Source organism: Geospiza fortis, unplaced genomic scaffold, assembly GCF_000277835.1.
Source record: "Geospiza fortis unplaced genomic scaffold, GeoFor_1.0 scaffold927, whole genome shotgun sequence".
NCBI classification, from domain to species: domain Eukaryota; kingdom Metazoa; phylum Chordata; class Aves; order Passeriformes; family Thraupidae; genus Geospiza; species Geospiza fortis.
This window is the reverse complement of record NW_005054633.1, coordinates 160350-178166: the sequence shown is the minus strand read 5'-3', so window position 1 is coordinate 178166 and position 17817 is coordinate 160350. Positions and strand designations below refer to the sequence as shown.

Sequence of the window (17817 nt, the reverse complement as noted above, 5' to 3'; positions counted from 1 at the left end):
TTCAAGAATGGGTGATTTTAAAAACAGGCTGTGGGGAATCCTATTTTTGTGTTCTTTTATTCCTTCTCTCCATGTTTTTGTAAGTAACAGATGAATGGATTTATTGGTGTACCAAATTGCTTTGTTGTGGTGGTGATGACTCACATAGTTCTTTTTAATGATTGGATCACCCAGGATGATATTGAACTGAGTCTCTTTTGAAACCATACTATAACATCTGTGTTAAAAGATACATGGGTACCTCAGGGAGAGAGATATTTCGGGTCTGGGCCTCAGACTGGTTTTGATGGTGTTCTGCACATGTGCTCTCTTGTAGCAACAAAGAAGCTCCCACTTTCTCCTACATTTAAATTTTAATATCTCCTGCTTGATGCCCTTTGCCACTCCAAAGTCACGCTAATGTAACTATTTACCATGCTGCAAAATGATCTGGATCATAGAGTGACAAGGGTTTAAAGAATACTTTCCAAAATACTATTTTTAGACATTTGAATAATTTACCTGGCCTATGTCCAGCACAGTCCCATCACAAGTGACATAAGCATATCAGATTATACACAGAACTGTAGTAGGTGCAGAGCAGAAAGGAGAGAGTACGTCAGAGGATAACTTCTTCAGCTGGCTTTGTCACCAGAAACAGATGTAGTATACAAATATTCCTTTAATAATTTATGCTAAGTATACCCTGCACAGCCCACATTGTTCTGAGTACATTCTCTTCTATTTCTTTTTAAGGAACTCCTCTTTCTCCAGAACTTCACCAATTCTCACATTAACATGGGGAAATCTCTCATCCAGATCTATGTATTATGAGATTTTCAGTTTCTCTGGGCCCTGCAGAAATTACTGTGCTTCTGTGCAGAAGTCTCTCCTCTCAGAGCTATATGTATCCAATAGTGATGAGTGGAACTGGAAGAGCCAGATCTTTTCAAATGCATATGCAGACATCCAGGATCAATCTTCCCTACTGAAACAGGGAAAGTTTCTGATTGCAGAGAAAAGAAAATAAATTGCAGCCCTCAGAGCGTTACCATGCAAATTGATTCCAATCTAGACTGACAGCTGTGGTATTTTATCATATCCAAGTACATTCTCATGTATGTAAAATAGACTGCACTTCCCTGGAAGTTTTTGATCTAACTCAAGGAGCCAGAGCTGGAAGTGCGTCATGTGCAGAGACTTCCATTCTGTCTATGTTCTGAAACCATGCATACAGCTGTGACACTACAGAGAAGTTTAGATATGATTAGATTTTTCCTTCCCATTCCACACTTCTACCCTGAAAACTCTGGTTCCTCTATACCTCTTTTGGGTTTACTGCTTTCCTTCTGAATCATGGTTCATTGTTTCTTCTTCCCCATACCTCCACTCCTATATCTCATTTGTCTTTACAGAAGCTATAAATTTTTAATTTTCCTTTGCCTTCTCCTTACTCCCAAATTTTATCAGCATCCTCAAGTGAATGTGAAAGACTGAGCTCACAAACTAACTTGATTATCACTAAGCTTTAGATCAAGCCCAGTGACAGGCCTAGGGGTTGGAAAGGCACACTTCTTTACAGCCACTTTTTATGCTTTTTGTGAATTAGGATTACTACAGAAAGGAATTTTCTTTTAGTAATTAGGAAGGCTTATCCAGCTTAAAATCTAGGAGATGGGAATCCAAATTTTTGCTGCACAGAGACTTTGTGATCTTTGTTTTTAAGACCTTTAAAAATGGGACAGTACCCATTCCCTATTCACAGGGATCCTATAATGGAAATGTGTTACAACTCAAGTGCGCAGTTACTACCACAAGGATTCTATACTTGTGTCCAAAGCACTAATACAAGGAATTCTATAACAGAAATATTCTCATTATAAAATATTAAAATAAAACATAGGTTTCATCATATCAGAATATGCCATTCAGAGCATAGATATCCCTCAGACTGAGTGGCTGGCTTATTCACTGCCCAAGGTCAGCAAACAAATTGAGGGGATTCTATTCTGCCAATGAAATAACTAATTGCTTGGTTTTTAAACTTCTGCTTTGAGGGATGTTGGGCTGTCATGTTGTAATCATTAAGATCAGAAATATGTCCCATTATTACCTCTGCCAGGAACTTTCTCTCTAACTCAGGAAAAGTAATTTTTTAATCTCTCAACACTTCAATTTCTCTATCTGCAAAACTGAGGAGGGATGTTTAACTTTTCTTATGGCAGTGTAAGCACCATCACTGAATAATGATTGGATAAAAATAATCATTGGCTTCAGAAACTGAGAAAAGTAGAGAAACATGTCAGAATCCCTACCCAGGAGATTTTTTACTGCCTTGCTCAAAAGTAGATGGCAATGAGAATTTAAGGGATTATGAAGCTGATGTGCAGCAGCAGATTTCCCTGAGGTGCACAGTGAACAGATTAGCATACAACCCCAAGGCTTTTCGCAAGGTCTCTGTTTTTAAAGTGGTATTAAATACATGTCCTGACTGATGTTAGCTATATATTTTTGATTCTTTTTAAAATAAAGCTGTGAAATTACAGTCCTTCAATGAATATATAAATATGTAAGCATACGTCTGAATAACAAAAAATTAATGTCTATATTTATATATTACTATCCTTTTTAATTTTATGGTTTTTAAATTTTTTCTACTACCTTTTTTCTACTTTTGTTCTACTACCTAGTTATATGAGGTTTCTCAGTAGCCACCTCATTTTTCTATCTATTGGTTTTCTTCCTATTATTTTTTTCATTATCTGCATGAAATATTTCTACTTCTGTTTTCCACTGAGACTTTTGATATGCAGAATCTCAAACTGAAAAACCATGGCAGTCTTAGACCTGTGCTGTAGACTTTCTTTACTGTCTTATGTTTCTGAGCTTCCGCTTTGTCTTCTGTCATAATTACTGAGCTTCTTCTCCTTCAAACCGAAACTCTGAAGAGTGAGTATATGAATTTTCTTTCTAAGAAGGTAGCTACTAGCAAATTAACAAATGCCTGGGAAAAGGAGATAAGACAAGGGATTTTGAAGTTGTCTCCTCTTTATATGCTTCAGTCATGTCCTAGAGTTGAAAGCAAGTATTTCTTTAACCTGATAAATCTCCAGGCTTAATCTGTGGCTCCTCTTTTAGGGTTTTGCATTTCCTTCTCCACACAGAGTCCTTGCAGCTAAGGCATCTCCTTGGACGGGGAGTGTGGTGCTGTAAGTCAGAGCTGATTCAGTCAGCATGCCTTTTTCAAGCATGGGTGGTCATCTAGTCCTAAAGTGGATGGTTTGAGAGAATTAAATTAGTTGAAATGAAGCTGTATAAAATAGTGATTCTTTTTATCATTTAAAACCCGGATCAGATTTGCTTCACTCCTACAGTGGAGGTGATGAGAACACAGAGGAAGAAGGGAGAGGGGAAGAGTGAGGAGCTCGTTTGGGAGGGTTGTAATGTCAATCAGTTGACCAATTATCATCTCAAGAGCAGAGGGCTACCCTGTGTAACTGTACACTAACAGCATTTATCACACCATATCTTGTGAATGATTAGCTGCAATTACTGTGTATGGGCCTCTAATTTCTATTTTGAATGCAGACAAATTGAGCATTTCAATGCATTTCTGGGCACCAAACACTTTGCCACCTCACTCAGCAGCAAAACAGCCCAAGTAGAACACCCATGCAGTAATGCACACTTTTGTATAGTTTTAGCCATAGTGGCTGCTACTGTTTTCCAAGTCATTTTAATTTTAATATAAAATATGTTAAGAAGAAGATAAATGAGCTGTGAGATCTCCTCTGTCTTCATCAGCTGTTTTGGCTAATTAGGGCTCACATGTGTACAGTGCAATGACTTTGATTAATTCCACTCTGATATGAGTACTAGCAAGGAGCAAAGATTTTTAACAGAAAAAAAAAGGATATGAACTAGGTAACTGTGCTGAAAGGATAGTCACAAAAGAGTCACTTACGGTTTCCAGAACTGAAATACCTTTGAATGCTAGTTAAAGAAAAATAATTCCTACAGTAGAGCCAAAAGACAGGCGAGGGCATCACACTTACCATGACTGCAGTTCTGGAGCACAGTGCGATGTGTCACTGATTAATATTCCTTCCTCATTCAACAGCCTCCAAAGCAGCAAGCAATTGGGGTAAACATACCACAAGGTACAGTGAATGAGTCAGCACTAAAAAAGGAAATAGCATGTTGTTCTAAAAATGGCTTCAACCCACTCCTGTCTTCCTAGTGCAGTTAAGAGCGAGCGTCATCGGTTACAGCAGAGGCACTGCTAAGCATGTGGATAATAATGTCAGCTGTGTACTCCACAGAATGAAAGAAAAGCACAGTTGGTCTCTTGTAAAAAGAAAAAGAAAAAAGCAGCAGTTTCAACAAGGCTCTTTGCTGGTTTAAGTTAAGGCTACATGGAGAAAACCTTTGAGGACAAGTTAATGGATAAATAGGCCTTAAGCCCTCAGTTACATTTTCTCAGGAACTCTGCTGGTGGCAGTACAGATTCCCACAAATGAAACCACTGCCCATGTGAGGCACACGACTGCTTTGTACTCTCCCTCTGGTTTGCAAGGCAGGATTTGAACTCAATGCACTTTTCTCAGCACTTCATCTTTGTGAAACTAGATTGTATGTGCTTGCTTGACATAAAACCCGTGCATGAGCTACAGAAACTACATCCAATCCTCTACCAGTGAGTGCACACTGTGGAGCTAGCCAGAGCTAGCAGAGTTTTGATACTCACATCCAAATCACCATCACCCACGCTGCCTTCGCAATGATTTATGACCAGCCACTACTGAAGAATTAACTGGGCTGTTTCCACAGCAGGAAAATCTCATATAGACAGTAGGGTAGCAGGGCAGTCTGCATCCTAGCTCAGCATGGACAAATGCTGACATCCTTGTCTCAGCCACCCCTATCCCCTCCCAGTCTGCAGTGGTCATGTGCAAGACAACCAGGTAGTGCCCAAACAATAGGGGAAATGAAGGGACAGTTTTTTGCCCTACAGTCCATTCACAGTGTTAATGTCAGCCTGCAACATCTTGTGGAACATTAAATAAAAAGGAGTAATAAATCCTACACTTCCCTGTATATACAGAATGCTGATGGGTTTGTATATCACCAATCCTAGAATACTTAAACACCCCTAAGGGGGAAATACATTCAATCAATGATATTGTAAAGCAAAGCTCTGACCTAACAGCTGTCTTAAATCACTGGTATCTTGAATTACTGTGTTAATCAGTGCTACAGCGCACTGCTTCCATGCCCATGTGCTAGGATCCTCATATTGGATAAAATTAATTACTGAAACTTTTTCCAGAGAACAGTAGAAAGATTTCAGAGTTAGTATTTTCTTAAAGCTGTCAAAACATGTCCCTATTACTGTGGAAATGTCAAAGCTATGAGTAGAAAAGGGAGGTCGTGATCCCACTGCCCTTTAATCAGGGGGAGTTGTCCTCCTTTATGATGTTAGAAATGTGTTGCCAAATTGTTTCTCAGTGTTCACTTCACTGAATCTGAAGGCTGACCTTTGCAGTTGTTACTCAAAGGTGTCACTGGTTCTGAAGAAGTTTTCATACAGCAGTAACTTACTGTTACCTACACTCAGGCTGTCTGCCAGAGGAGTCTGCACTTGGGGCTGCAATGACTGCACACTCTCCTAGGCCATAGGCTGGCTGCCTAGGGCAGGCCCAGCTCCTCTCTAGAGCAGTCCATGCCATCCTTCCTGCAAGGATATGACTGTAAAAATGGTGAAGTATTCACAAATGTTGCTTTGGGGTTTTTTTGGTTGGTTTTGGTTTTTTTATTTTTTTTCTGAGTTTGGCCATCTTACAATGCTGTGCTTAAAGTTTGTTTTTTAAAGTAAAATTGCAAAAGTGTTTAAATAGCTCATTGTCCATACGGACAAGTTTCCTGGTACTTTGGTAGGGAAACACTTTTCGAAAAGTATGCAGAGAGTTAAGCATTACACACTAGATAAACAGGAGAAAAATACTCATTTTGCTATGGAAGCTAGATAATTGCAGTCATCTGGACTTAACCATTCAAATCATTATGTCAATCTTTAGTTAAAATCAGAAAAAATTGATAAGAGTCAAATACAGCTGTTAAATAGCCTTTAAAATATTTATGTTTTAAAGACATGTACTGGTTTTTCAGTAGTAGACCTATAACAAACTAAAAAAAAAGTTACATAATTTCTTGCTTCATCAAATAAGATGCTGTTTACCACAGGCCACTTTCTGAGTCAGCCCTGCATATGCTGCCTTTTAGGTCCATCCTTAGGTTCAGCCTTATAATAGCTCTGCAACACTGGAGACCTTGCTCCTTAGTCTCTGGTTTCAGAGGTGCTGTGCATTGCAAGTTTGTTGGGACCACCTCTCTTTTTCTTCTTTTTAGGGGCATTTTTTTCTCTTACTTTATACTTCTGTAACCTTGAATAGTCTGTGGGGTCTTGCCCAACTCAGAAAAGCTTTTATTCAGCTTCAGTTGCTGATGTTGTGGTTCTCTGGGCCCCATCTGCTGCCTGTCAGTCAGGCAGCCCAGCTGGCAGGTGTATTCCAGGTGTATTCCCTTTCACCTGTAGTAAGAGAAAGGCTGCAATTCTGTTTTGGTCTTTGGCCTTTTGATGCTTGGTTTTAGCAGACTTTGCATTTTATTCAATTTATAGAAAAAGATTTAAAGGAAAATGCAACCATGAGCTGGCCCAAAAAGACAGACATAGGAAAACAAACTCTGGGTGCAAACTCCTTTCCTTGGCAGAAAAGTTGCTTGTGGCCCGCATGCAAAGTTCAAAGTTGTGATCTTTGATGTTTCTGTGAATTTCCCTTAGCACAATAATTGCTACCTTGTGCTACATCTCTTCTATCAAATTACATGGTGTCAGGATGGTTTCCTTGGCACTGCATTCTGATCTTCAATACTGTTACATGGCTCAGCAGGTCTCAGGTATTTTTTTCATCCAAGCTAGCCAATTTTTTCCTAAACTCCCTCCTGAGCACTCTTGGTTCAGTACTTCACACAGGCAAGTGTTCCTGGTAGCCAGACCTTTTCAGTGGTAAAGATTGCTCCACAGCATGGGGGTGAAGTGCTGCAGGGCAGAGACCTCCAGGCAAGACTGTGGCTCTTTAGTGATCTGTGTTTGCCCAGCCCCAAGGCAGTCACCACACCATTTGCATTTGGGAGAGAATGCACACCATTCTCTCCCAAGTTCTTATGGCTGTGCAGCAGCACAGTGAGTTGGAGCGCTCACCAGCTTAACTGAACACTTACCTTTACTTATTACTGTTGTAGGGTTATTTTTCAGGTAGCACTCTAGGTCATTTGACCATTACTAGCATTGCTTGAAAAGCTGAATATTGCTTAAGGAAAACCTGCCTCACTGAAGTTAATGGTAATATAGTATTAAAGTGGCTTGAGATGACGACAAAGCAGTGTCCTTGATCACACATCAAAGGAATTACACAGCCAATTGAAACACAGGTTTCTTGGTTGAAACTCTGCTGGTTTTGTCTCTTAGATTGAAAGACTATAAACAGGTTCTCATGTAAGTACGAGCCAAGCCCTCCCTTCAGTCCAAGTTCACCTTATTCCAAAGTTCTGGCACAAGATCTCAGTGAGCTGAGCAGGCTAAAATCACCCACAGTGTGGACAAGCCCATGACCACCATCTGGCTGCACCTTGCTCCAGCATGTCAAAACAGCAGAGTCCTGAGGGTCCCAGAGAGACCCAACAACACAGCAGAAGATTTCCAGGTGGCTGAACTGCAAGGATCTGTGCCATCAGTATGAGCACAAATGGTAATGGAGCAGGAATTTGGCCCACTTTCATCCAAACAGTATAAACAAAGCCACAAAGTCCTCACACCAATTACAGTATTTAGCCATCCTCAAATTATAATTCACATAGTTGCTGGAGAACCAGTTGGGAAACATAGTGCTGGTTCTTTTTTGTTGTTGTCGCTGATTTTGGTTTTGGGGGTTTTTTGTTTGTTATTTTTTAAATTTTGTTTTTAATCGCTTGTGAGATATGAGTTATAAAATATGGTTAAACTGAAAAGAGCACAGTTCTTTAGAAAACACAGAAGCAATTTTAGTACATTGGACAGAAATCTTTCCTTCAAAGATTGCTTAGTGCTGTTTGCCTGGAACGCCCCATGAGAGAATAAAATCAGGCAATAAATAATGCTGACAATGATTTTCCTATTTGAACATCTCCCAGCTGGAATAGTATGTTTGTGGTCTGCATGGGTGTCCAGATTATTACCAAATCCCAAATTCCTGAAGTCAAGTTGTTTTCTACCCAATGTAAAGCATGTATTGTTTGGGATCTACATTATTTTCTTCCTCTTTCTGTAACACTATCACTGTTCAGAGCAAAGCCTGGAGACAATGGCTGGAAAGATTAGTCTTGTTTTCTCAAATTAGCTCCTGCCTTGATGGACAGTGTCAACTCACCTATGGGAATGCTGCAAGAACTCTCTGTGCTTCTGAGCTGTCAAGAAGTTCAAGGAGTAGAGGGTGGCATGTGAAAATTAAAGCTAATTATGAAGAATGACATTGTTAGTGGTGAGGAGGAGTCCCTGGCATGTTTTGTAGAGACTTTTCAATGACTTCATTGCATAATTCATGATCCTTGCACAATGAATCAGCACATGAAAAAAAAAGCTACGCAGAAGAAACTAGTCAAAAATGTGCGCCAAGAATTGTGGTGAGTTGTAGACACAAGATTAGCTATTGAGGAAACAAACTTCTCTTTTCAGATACTGCACTCTTCCTTCCTGCAAAAATCCTGAGCAACAGGATCTAGAGCCAGTAAACAGGGGGATGTGTTAGTGCCATTAACCTCAGAAAAATATTCTTGTAATTGCTTGGTGTTCCTTCTTGAGTGAAAGTGTTGAAAACACAGGTCCAGCTCCCATCTCCCACTGTAGCATCAAGGAAATTTTCTGCTAATGCAAAAAATCATCTCTGTCTGCTCAGCAAGATTGTCATTTACTTTCATCTACTTGCAGCTGTGCACAGAGGCTGTTTTTCTGAGGCTCTTGAAGACATGATTTAGGAGAAAACCTCTTACCTGCATTTCAGATTGTGTAATCTTCTTGACCAGGCTGAGAAAGCATAAAATTACAAAAATTATTTGTCTCCAACAGAGTGTTTCATATCTTATCCTCTTCACATCATGCATAGTATAATTTCATGTGCAGACTTCAGCTTCTGCTTCTAGTAAAATGTGAAATTTGTATTACTAAAATAAGATTTAGGTAAAAATCAATATTTCCATTAATTTTATATCTGCATGCTAATTAAATTTCACAGAATTCCTATGAGGTAGGTAATCCTCACTTTAACCTTTGGGAATGAGAATTATGAAGAAGTGATAGTCATCTCCCTCAGCTAAAGCCCTTTATTTAGAAGAGTTTCATTTTAGATAGTAAAGTAATCAGCAGTTTTAAGCAGATCAGCAGTTTAGCTGTGGAACAACTTTAAAATTCTGGGAGCTGTGAGCAAATGCCATAGAAGTGGAGGGAACAATGGGAGCAAGTCTGTTTTGAAATGTCAATGGCTGATGCCATTTTGACTGTTTTAGCTAAACCCTAAACTGAAATAAACTTTAAATAAAATCAAATTAACAGTGATCAAAGTCCAGAAGAATGAACATTTCATTGTTTCTTCCAGTTTTGTCATCAGGATTTCTTAGCTATAAGATTAGATGTTCACACTCCTAGAATTAGTTTTAGGGGGCCTAGACAGCCTATTTTTTCATAAGGTATAAGGAAAAGCTTTTTCCCCCTGAGTGTAGTGAAACATTGGATCAGGTTGTCTAGAGAGGTTGTGGAGTCTTCATCTTTGGAAATGTTCTAAACCCAGTTGGACACAGTCAAATTATCACTGAATATCCTAAGTTGGTAGAGACCCACAAGGATCATTGAGTCCATCTCCTGTCCCTGCACAGAACCATCTCCATGAGTCACAGCACGTGTCACAGGGCATTGTCCAAATGCTCCTTGAGCCCTGTCAGGCTTGGTGCTGTGCCCACTTCCCTAGGGAGCCTGTTCCAGTGCCCAAACACCCTCTGGGTGAAGAACCTTTTCCTGATATCCAACCTAAATCTCCCCTGACACAACTTCAGGCCATTCCCTTGGGCGCTGTCATTGGTCACCATTGAAAAGAGATCAGAGTCTGCCCCTCCTCTTCCCCTCACAGGCAGCTGTAACTGCAGTGAGGTCTTCCCTCAGTCTCCTCCAGGAGGAACAGACCAAGAGCCCTCAGCTGCTCCTCATACGGCTTCCCCTGAAGGTTCTTCACCATCTTTGTAGCAGTTCTGGGCAAGCTGCTGTACCTGACCATACTTCGAGCAGAAGGCTGGACTAGAGACCTCCAGAGCCCCTCCAACCTCAGTAATTCCATGATTTCTAGTTTGTTCTGTAGTTTTGTTAAATCCATCCCTGTTTTCCCTGACAATATGCTGTTTTTTTCTTCCAGAGAATCAGGGGACAGACATACAGCTGAAGTCCAGTTAAGGGTGCAAAATCCTTCTTCTGTCAGATCTGGCCTGAGCACAATCAGCACGTTCAACAGGAAGAATAGAAACATACATAGAATCATTTCAATTGGAAATTATCTTTAAGGCTATTGAGTCCAGCTGTTAACTCAGCACTGCCCAGTGCACCACTAAACCATGTCCCTAAGCACCGCATCTGGACATCTTTTAAATTCATCCAGGGATGGTGATTCAGCTGCTTACCTGGGCAGTCTGGTCCATTTTAATCAAATTACAACACAGCATAAGACATATAAAATAATAAAAGAAAAAAAAGACAAACTCTACTCAAACAAATATGTATTGTTCTGTAAAAGGGAGATAGAAATAAGATTTAAAATAAAATTCAGAAATCATAACTTTTGCAGCCAATAACTGGTTATGTGACATTCTAGGTATTTAGCCAAAAAAATTAGTAGTAAGGGGTATCTTAAGATATGAACTTCTAACAAGGAACAAGGATAGCAACATTTTATCTAAAGCAAGGAAATTTGTTTTTATATTAACAAAGTTTCTAGAATACCCACTGTGAAGATGACAGCTCAGTTTCTTCTGTAGCCTATAATAGAAGGTCAAACACCATCTTCTCAGTTCCATGAATTGCATTCTCAGCAGCAGGATGTACATCAGTTTGGAGCAAAGGTACTTCTTGCTTTGTTAACAGGCTGTAAAAGTTGTATCCAAACACTCTTTTACATAAAATTCATGTGAGTGCTTGGTCTAGGGGCTATAACTAAGCTCCCTCTTTTCAGGTAAATCCCTGATCACAAAGCTGCATCACACCCTTTTATGTAAATGGAGTCCCTCTCTCCTAACCAGCCTCCCTGGGCAATCTTTGAGGGCTTCATGAAAATGCTGGGAGCAACAAAAAGAGGAGGAGAGCTCTCCAAACATCATTGATTAGAAGGAGGCCAAGAAAGTCTTCCACTTCCACAGCTGTTTCATAATAGAAGGAAAAAATAAGGCTACTTTGAAAAAAAAAACAAAAAACCAAAACCAAAAAAACAACAAACAACCAAACAAACCCCACCTTTTTTCTGCAGAAGATGGTTTTAGGATCTGACAGGGAAATAACAGAAGGCCTTTCTGCTGCCTGTAATCAGATACAGTAAGTCCAAGAAAGGAGAACTATTTGAGATTTCTCTTTGTGCTTTACATTCTGATTGCTAACTAGATGGACCTTCTTTATGTTACTTTGAAGGAACTAACTCTCCAAAATGCCTTTATGGGGAATTTAGGATCCTTCCTAAGGTTCTGGAATTCATAACATGTGGTAAGTGTTAGGTAGCAAGTGCTTTATTAAAATCGACCCTAGGTGATTAATGTAAGATGTCAAAATAAATCAGTAGATGAATAATCGAAAGATGTCAAATTTTCTGAACCTGGTGCTCCTTACAGCAACAGTGAATGACAGTTATGAAGGAGACTCATCATTCTCTGTAATAGTCATAACCAGATCAGCAGCCAGACCTTGTCAGCCAGTTGTTCTTGCAAAAGGAAATTCATATGGTAATATGCAGTATAACTCCTCTGTGGATAGAAACTACATATACAAGGATTCATGTTAACATCTAGAACAGAAGGAAGGCCTTTTTAGACATTATAAATATCAGCACTCATCACTGTATGTAAGTAGATAATTAGGGTAATTATTCCAAATTAGCAGCTGCAAGCCCTGCAGATGGGAATTTCAGGGGCTGGTAACTATTGTAAGGTAGAATTTCTGCAAGTTGCAAAGCCCTTTCCATATTTTAGAAGATATATATTTAATCACCTTCATACATGATGACAAATGTTTTTGTTAATATCTCAAAATAAAAATCTTTCCTGCACTTACAAAATGCTTTTGCTTTTCTTTAAAGCTGTGTTGGGGTTTGAGATAGCCTGGATTTGGAAAGATTTTTTCCAAGTATTTAACCTATCAGCTCAAGTAAATGAAAAACTAGGCTGACCTGGGACTCAAATTTTGCTTCTATTCTCAGTCCATGAGGAAAAACAATGTCAAGGGTCCTTTCTTCTTCTTTTTTTTTTTTTTTTTTTTTTTTTTTGAAGATGGCAAAAAGACTCCAGCTGTTCTCCAAAGCTCTGGATGAAACCTTTTCAAAAAACACATGGTCAAACTTCCTCACCAGGTTTCAGAAGCATTTTCACAGCATTCACTGTATTGTGCTCCTTTGAATGGCTTAAGGGCAAAAAAAAAAATCCCACAAACCAGCAAACCAACAAAACCCAGATATTTTAATTGTGAATAGTGTTGTAACAACCATAAATGCTTCTGTGATAGCCAATGAGCTGGTCTGATTAGAAAGGGATTTTTGTTGCCTTGTGTACTATGAGCACATCACACCATAGTGGAGCAGGACTTCTTGGGTTTTTAGCTTTGGTCTTTAGCTGTTATGTGAATTCATATAACTTATGAGTGCAGACAGCAAAAGAAATGCAATCAACAGAACCAGAAATGTACATAACTGTAAGGTTTGTCCTTATCACAGTGAAGAAGTTTAATTTTTTCGATACTTTAATGTACAAAATCAGTCATTCCTATCTTTTAAAATAAGATTGCAACTTCAATCAACAAATAAGCCTGTGTTGTACTCATTTAAATCCAGTCCTTATCTATCCTTATTTGAACATGGAATTTCAGACAAAATAAAGTTGAGAAAGTAATAATTTTCTGCATTTGAGAAGTAAAGGGTTATAGATCAATGTATTTTTAAACTTTCTATTTTATTATCTTTGAAGTAAAATGAAGAAAAGAAGTTAGAAGCCTAAATAATCATTCTGTGAAAAAGTTATGAGGGGATTTTTTTAGAAAATAATATTAAGACATGATAATTCAGCTTTAGTACTGAAAATTTAACAGTACAACTTGTAGTGGGCCTATGTTAGATGCCAGGAACTGCTTTTTTGGCATTTGGATTTTGGCTTTAGCCATGCTGACATACATTTAATATAGACTATTTAAAAATAAGAATATGTTTGTATGATATCAAGTAATAAAATATCTCTCTTAATTCAGAGTTTTACAGCTGTTAGAATTGTCAGCTGTAGATTAAAAAATTAAATGCTGAATTTAATATATATATATTTACTATTTTAAGCGACTGGCTATGACTACTATGACTACATGTAAATGATCTTTTAGGTCTCATAGAATCATAAAAAACATTCCTGCAACATTAATCTTATACATATTAGGTCTGAGAAAAGGAATGAGAATGATGTATCACACTTACAGGTTTCAAGTTTGGGAAGATTTTTGATACTTCCTTTCACCATCCAAAGCTCAATAATGTGAAAAGTTTGTTTCTTTGTGCGATGTAACCATATTTCACTTAGATTCATGCTCTGTCTATTATTTTGTATAAGAACATGACTTTTTTTTTTCTCTGAGAGTTATCTCTAACATTTTTCTGATATGTGCAATCTATTTCATCTCTTCTTATCTGACTTCATCTTCCGTCTTTTTTTTTTCTTTTTTCTGTCTTGAACTTGGGCTTTTAAATTTAATATCTCTATTTTTACTTGTTCACCTCCTTTTAAAACTTCATTTCTCCCTTAATCCCTTTTTAGGATTCAAAGCCCCAGCTCTGTTCACCTGGTGTGCAGGGCTAATTCATCTGTCTTGAAAGGGCCATAGATGGCAAGCAGATCATGTTAATTTTTTAAACCCAGTCTCCAAGACTGCTGAAACCAATGGGAGCATTTGCTTCAGCTCCACAGTGAACTCTGTCTATAGAAGCTTTCAAATATGTTTGACTTGAAAATCTGTATTTGACATCCTGCTTTGCAGAAACTATTAAATATATGTCTAATTGAGATTTCAGACTTATAGTATATTAGTAAATAAAGACATTAAACTGCTTAATATAGATGGAATAATAATGTTGGTAAAGGATTTGATGCTGCCAAGGGCATCTGCCTTGGTCACTGATGAACTCTGTCACATCCTACTTTTTAATTATGAGTCCTTATAATGCATTACAGAGAGTTGCCTGTATCCTTAAAACAAATTAAATGCATAGTGTGTTTCTGGATTAGAGCCAGAGGACTCAGGACCTTGGAAGATTAAATATTTAAAAAAAAAAAAAAAGCATTAATACTGGCAGTGACAGGATGTGTTTAATCATAAGCATTGAAACAGGGCTGATTTCACTTTGGATTGAAGAATCCACTCCTGCTCAATTCTTTGGTATTTTGTGGTGAGGAGAGACTTCCATTTCCATCCACCAGCTGTGGATTATCTGACTACCAATTTTACTGTTTGGAAATCCATTTGAACTACATAAAGGCAACTGCAATCCTACAACCTCATGTATTATTTAACTGGTTGAATTTCTGATATATTACAGTCTCTACCAGCTATTTTGCAGTTTCTAAATAGGAAAAAGACAAATTATCACTTTTTTTTCTCCACAGAAGTTTGCCCTAATCCTATCCATTTATGCCGAGATCATAACTTAGTTTATCTGAAATACGCCACTCACCTCCCTGAAAGCCCCTTATAAGGACTGCTGGTAATAAACCCCCAAGTACTCAGCTTTCAATGAGTTATAGCTCTCAGATTCCTGATTAACTCATTGTTATCAGATTAAAATCTATGTGCAAGCTTTAGGCTGCTTCCTGCAGTTTAGAGCATGTCTACAAATAGATATTGCAGCTCAGCTCACAATCCATGACTTCATTGTTCCTGGGGTTCTAACATTTATAAACTGAAAATTTCCAACTCTGAAGCTGAAGTTAAATGGCAAAATCATTTAGGGTTCTTAGAAATCTCTTTATAAGCCATCTGTTTCTGAAGAATAAAAAATTCATCACTTGTCTTTGTAAAATGAATAATGGAAGTATTTAAACATATGGAAAGAATAAACCACATTCTGTGTGTGTGTTTCATGGTCTCCTTTAGGTACCTCAGGATGAATGGGGAGGATACCCAGCTGGTGGGAAAGATGAAGAGATCCCATGCAGAAGAATGAGGAGTGGGAGCTATATTAAGGCCATGGGAGATGAAGAAAGTGGAGATTCTGATACAAGCCCCAAGACATCGCCAAAATTATCCGTTCGACCAGAGTCATTATTAAAATCCATTGGGCAAAGACCACTGGGAGATCATCAAAAGTAAGTTTCACTACACCTTTCTGGAAGTTGTCATGACTTGGATAACTTTTCTTTGTGTCTTATGGGCAATGGTCAGCTTCCATAGGAAAAAAAATCTATCGCTTAAAAGGTGATTTTTTTTGGCTTCATTTTAACTTAGTTAAAGTTTCTTATGGTTACTGGATGAAAACCTGACATCTTCTTCCATCCATGAAATCAACCTTCTACTTCTGAATGAGTTTGTTATGTTTACTGAAGGAAATGTATACATATTTTATGCCAAAAGTTCAAAGTTATGGGTTTTTTATTCTCTAGAAAGATTGGCTTATATTACAATTTTTGTTATTTCGTTGCTTTCTCTGAAATAGAAAATATACTCAATTCTATACTAGATATAATATTAAATATACAATTGTACCATGTATTGGGCATTTTACACCTTTTTTATCAGTGTAATGCTTTATGTATCAGCTATACTGTATCATACTCATTTAAACACATTGTGGAAGATTTTGTTTGACTGGATTATTTTTCATTCATACTACCATTCATTCTACCTACAGTATGACCTATTAAATAACTAAAGCAAATTTTAAAACTACAAGGAAGTATGTTGGAAGCTTTCCAATAGATCATTATTTTCCTCTCCTTTTTATCTTTTCAATATATAATTTTATAAGTAAACTGTAAAAATTCTTGTCAGGAGGGTTTCAAAGTGGTAGCCTGACTTAAAATCTACATATTCTATTAATTTGACTGGATGTCTCTCATGGCTTAGCAAATGTATCTTTTTGCCTGGGATATAAACTAAAGAAATTAGGAGAGAAATCTTGGACCAAGTGTTATTTATTGTTCTGTAGGTAATACCATAGGATTTACCATAGTGACTCACCTTTTCATAAAACAAAATAAAACAAAACCCACAGGCAAAAATCCTTTTGGGTTAATTAAATTGAATTATTTGCCTCACAATCTGCAAGAAAGCCACCAACTTTCACTATTATTGAAGAGAAGAGTTTCCAACTTTATTGCTTCATATGGTACTGGCCCAACCACTGCCTGGCTGAGTTCTGGGCACTGTTGTAGGCCAGGGATCATTCCCAGAGACAGTGTGGTTGCAGTCATTCCAGTTTTGGAGGGGATCTCTTATCTCATTCATGCCACAAACTGAAATATATTTTTAGACACTGTTCTAACTTTCCAAGCACTTAGACCAAATAAAATATATTCTATGCTGTTCTTTGTTTCCAGCTATGGTTGGGCCTTCCACAAGGGAATCTGAGTAGCAGCACAAATTTGTCAGTGAGTGACAGGTCTTGGTGCCTGCCCTAGATCACTACAGCATATAAACAAATTCAGACTGCAATTAAATATAACTAAACATACATATTAAAATAAGGAATATACTTCAAGAAAGAAAGTATTCCTGATTTGTTAAATCATGAAGACAGGTGGTTGTCGGTAGGCCAATACCAAATGCTGTGTCTTCTTCCATTTTTCCATGTATTGCAAATACACCACTCAGAATTTAATTGATTAAAGTACGGGTGCAATGCTGATGCATGTACTGGGCTTGACAGCTGTGCTTGTTCATGGCCCCAGAGGATTTCATGGCATAGTTACCACTAATGAGTCGGAAAAGGAGGAAGCTTTTTGTAATACTGTAAAATACTATTAGGAGTTCTGTTGAAAATTTGTCACTAGCACTGGACTAAGAATAATTGAGCAGCCAGGCTGCCCCTGCTGACAGATATCTTTTAAGTCCTCAGTTTTTCTTTAAACTGAAGGGCAACACCTTGAATATGTCAGCCTAACATTCACAGGTTTTTCCAGTGCACTTCAACAGAAATATAACTATTCTGGTTCTTGTAAGTCTTTCTTGCAAAAATCTACAGATTTCAGCAATCCTAAAGGCAGACAGAAAATTTCTTCTTGCACAGAAATACCAAGTGCTGATCCTAAACTTGGGTTTTCACCATAAGCCATGTCCTCCCAGTTTATCTGTCTCCGTGTCCCTGCGGTTGCCTTTTCTGTCTGGCAGATGTCTGCGAAGGATGTAGCAGTGGATAATGGTTATGGAGCCTTCCTTCCTCCCCCAGCATAGCTCAGTAATCCCCACTGCATGCTGAGCACCATTTGTACCACTGATCATGCAGCTGAACCAGAAGCCAGGGCTTTGAACAGCATTCC

At 38.2% G+C, this 17817-nt stretch overlaps 1 protein-coding gene across 2 annotated transcripts in view; it reads left to right on the top strand.

The window, feature by feature from the left end:
- The window catches only part of DLGAP2 (DLG associated protein 2), a 98387-nt gene that overhangs the window by 17282 nt on the left and 63288 nt on the right, over window positions 1–17817 (top strand). For both annotated transcript variants that reach the window (XM_031064799.1, XM_031064800.1), the window contains one exon: window positions 15437–15648. In XM_031064799.1, coding sequence (XP_030920659.1) covers window positions 15437–15648 — 212 coding nt within the window. The remainder of the gene's footprint in view (window positions 1–15436; window positions 15649–17817) is intronic.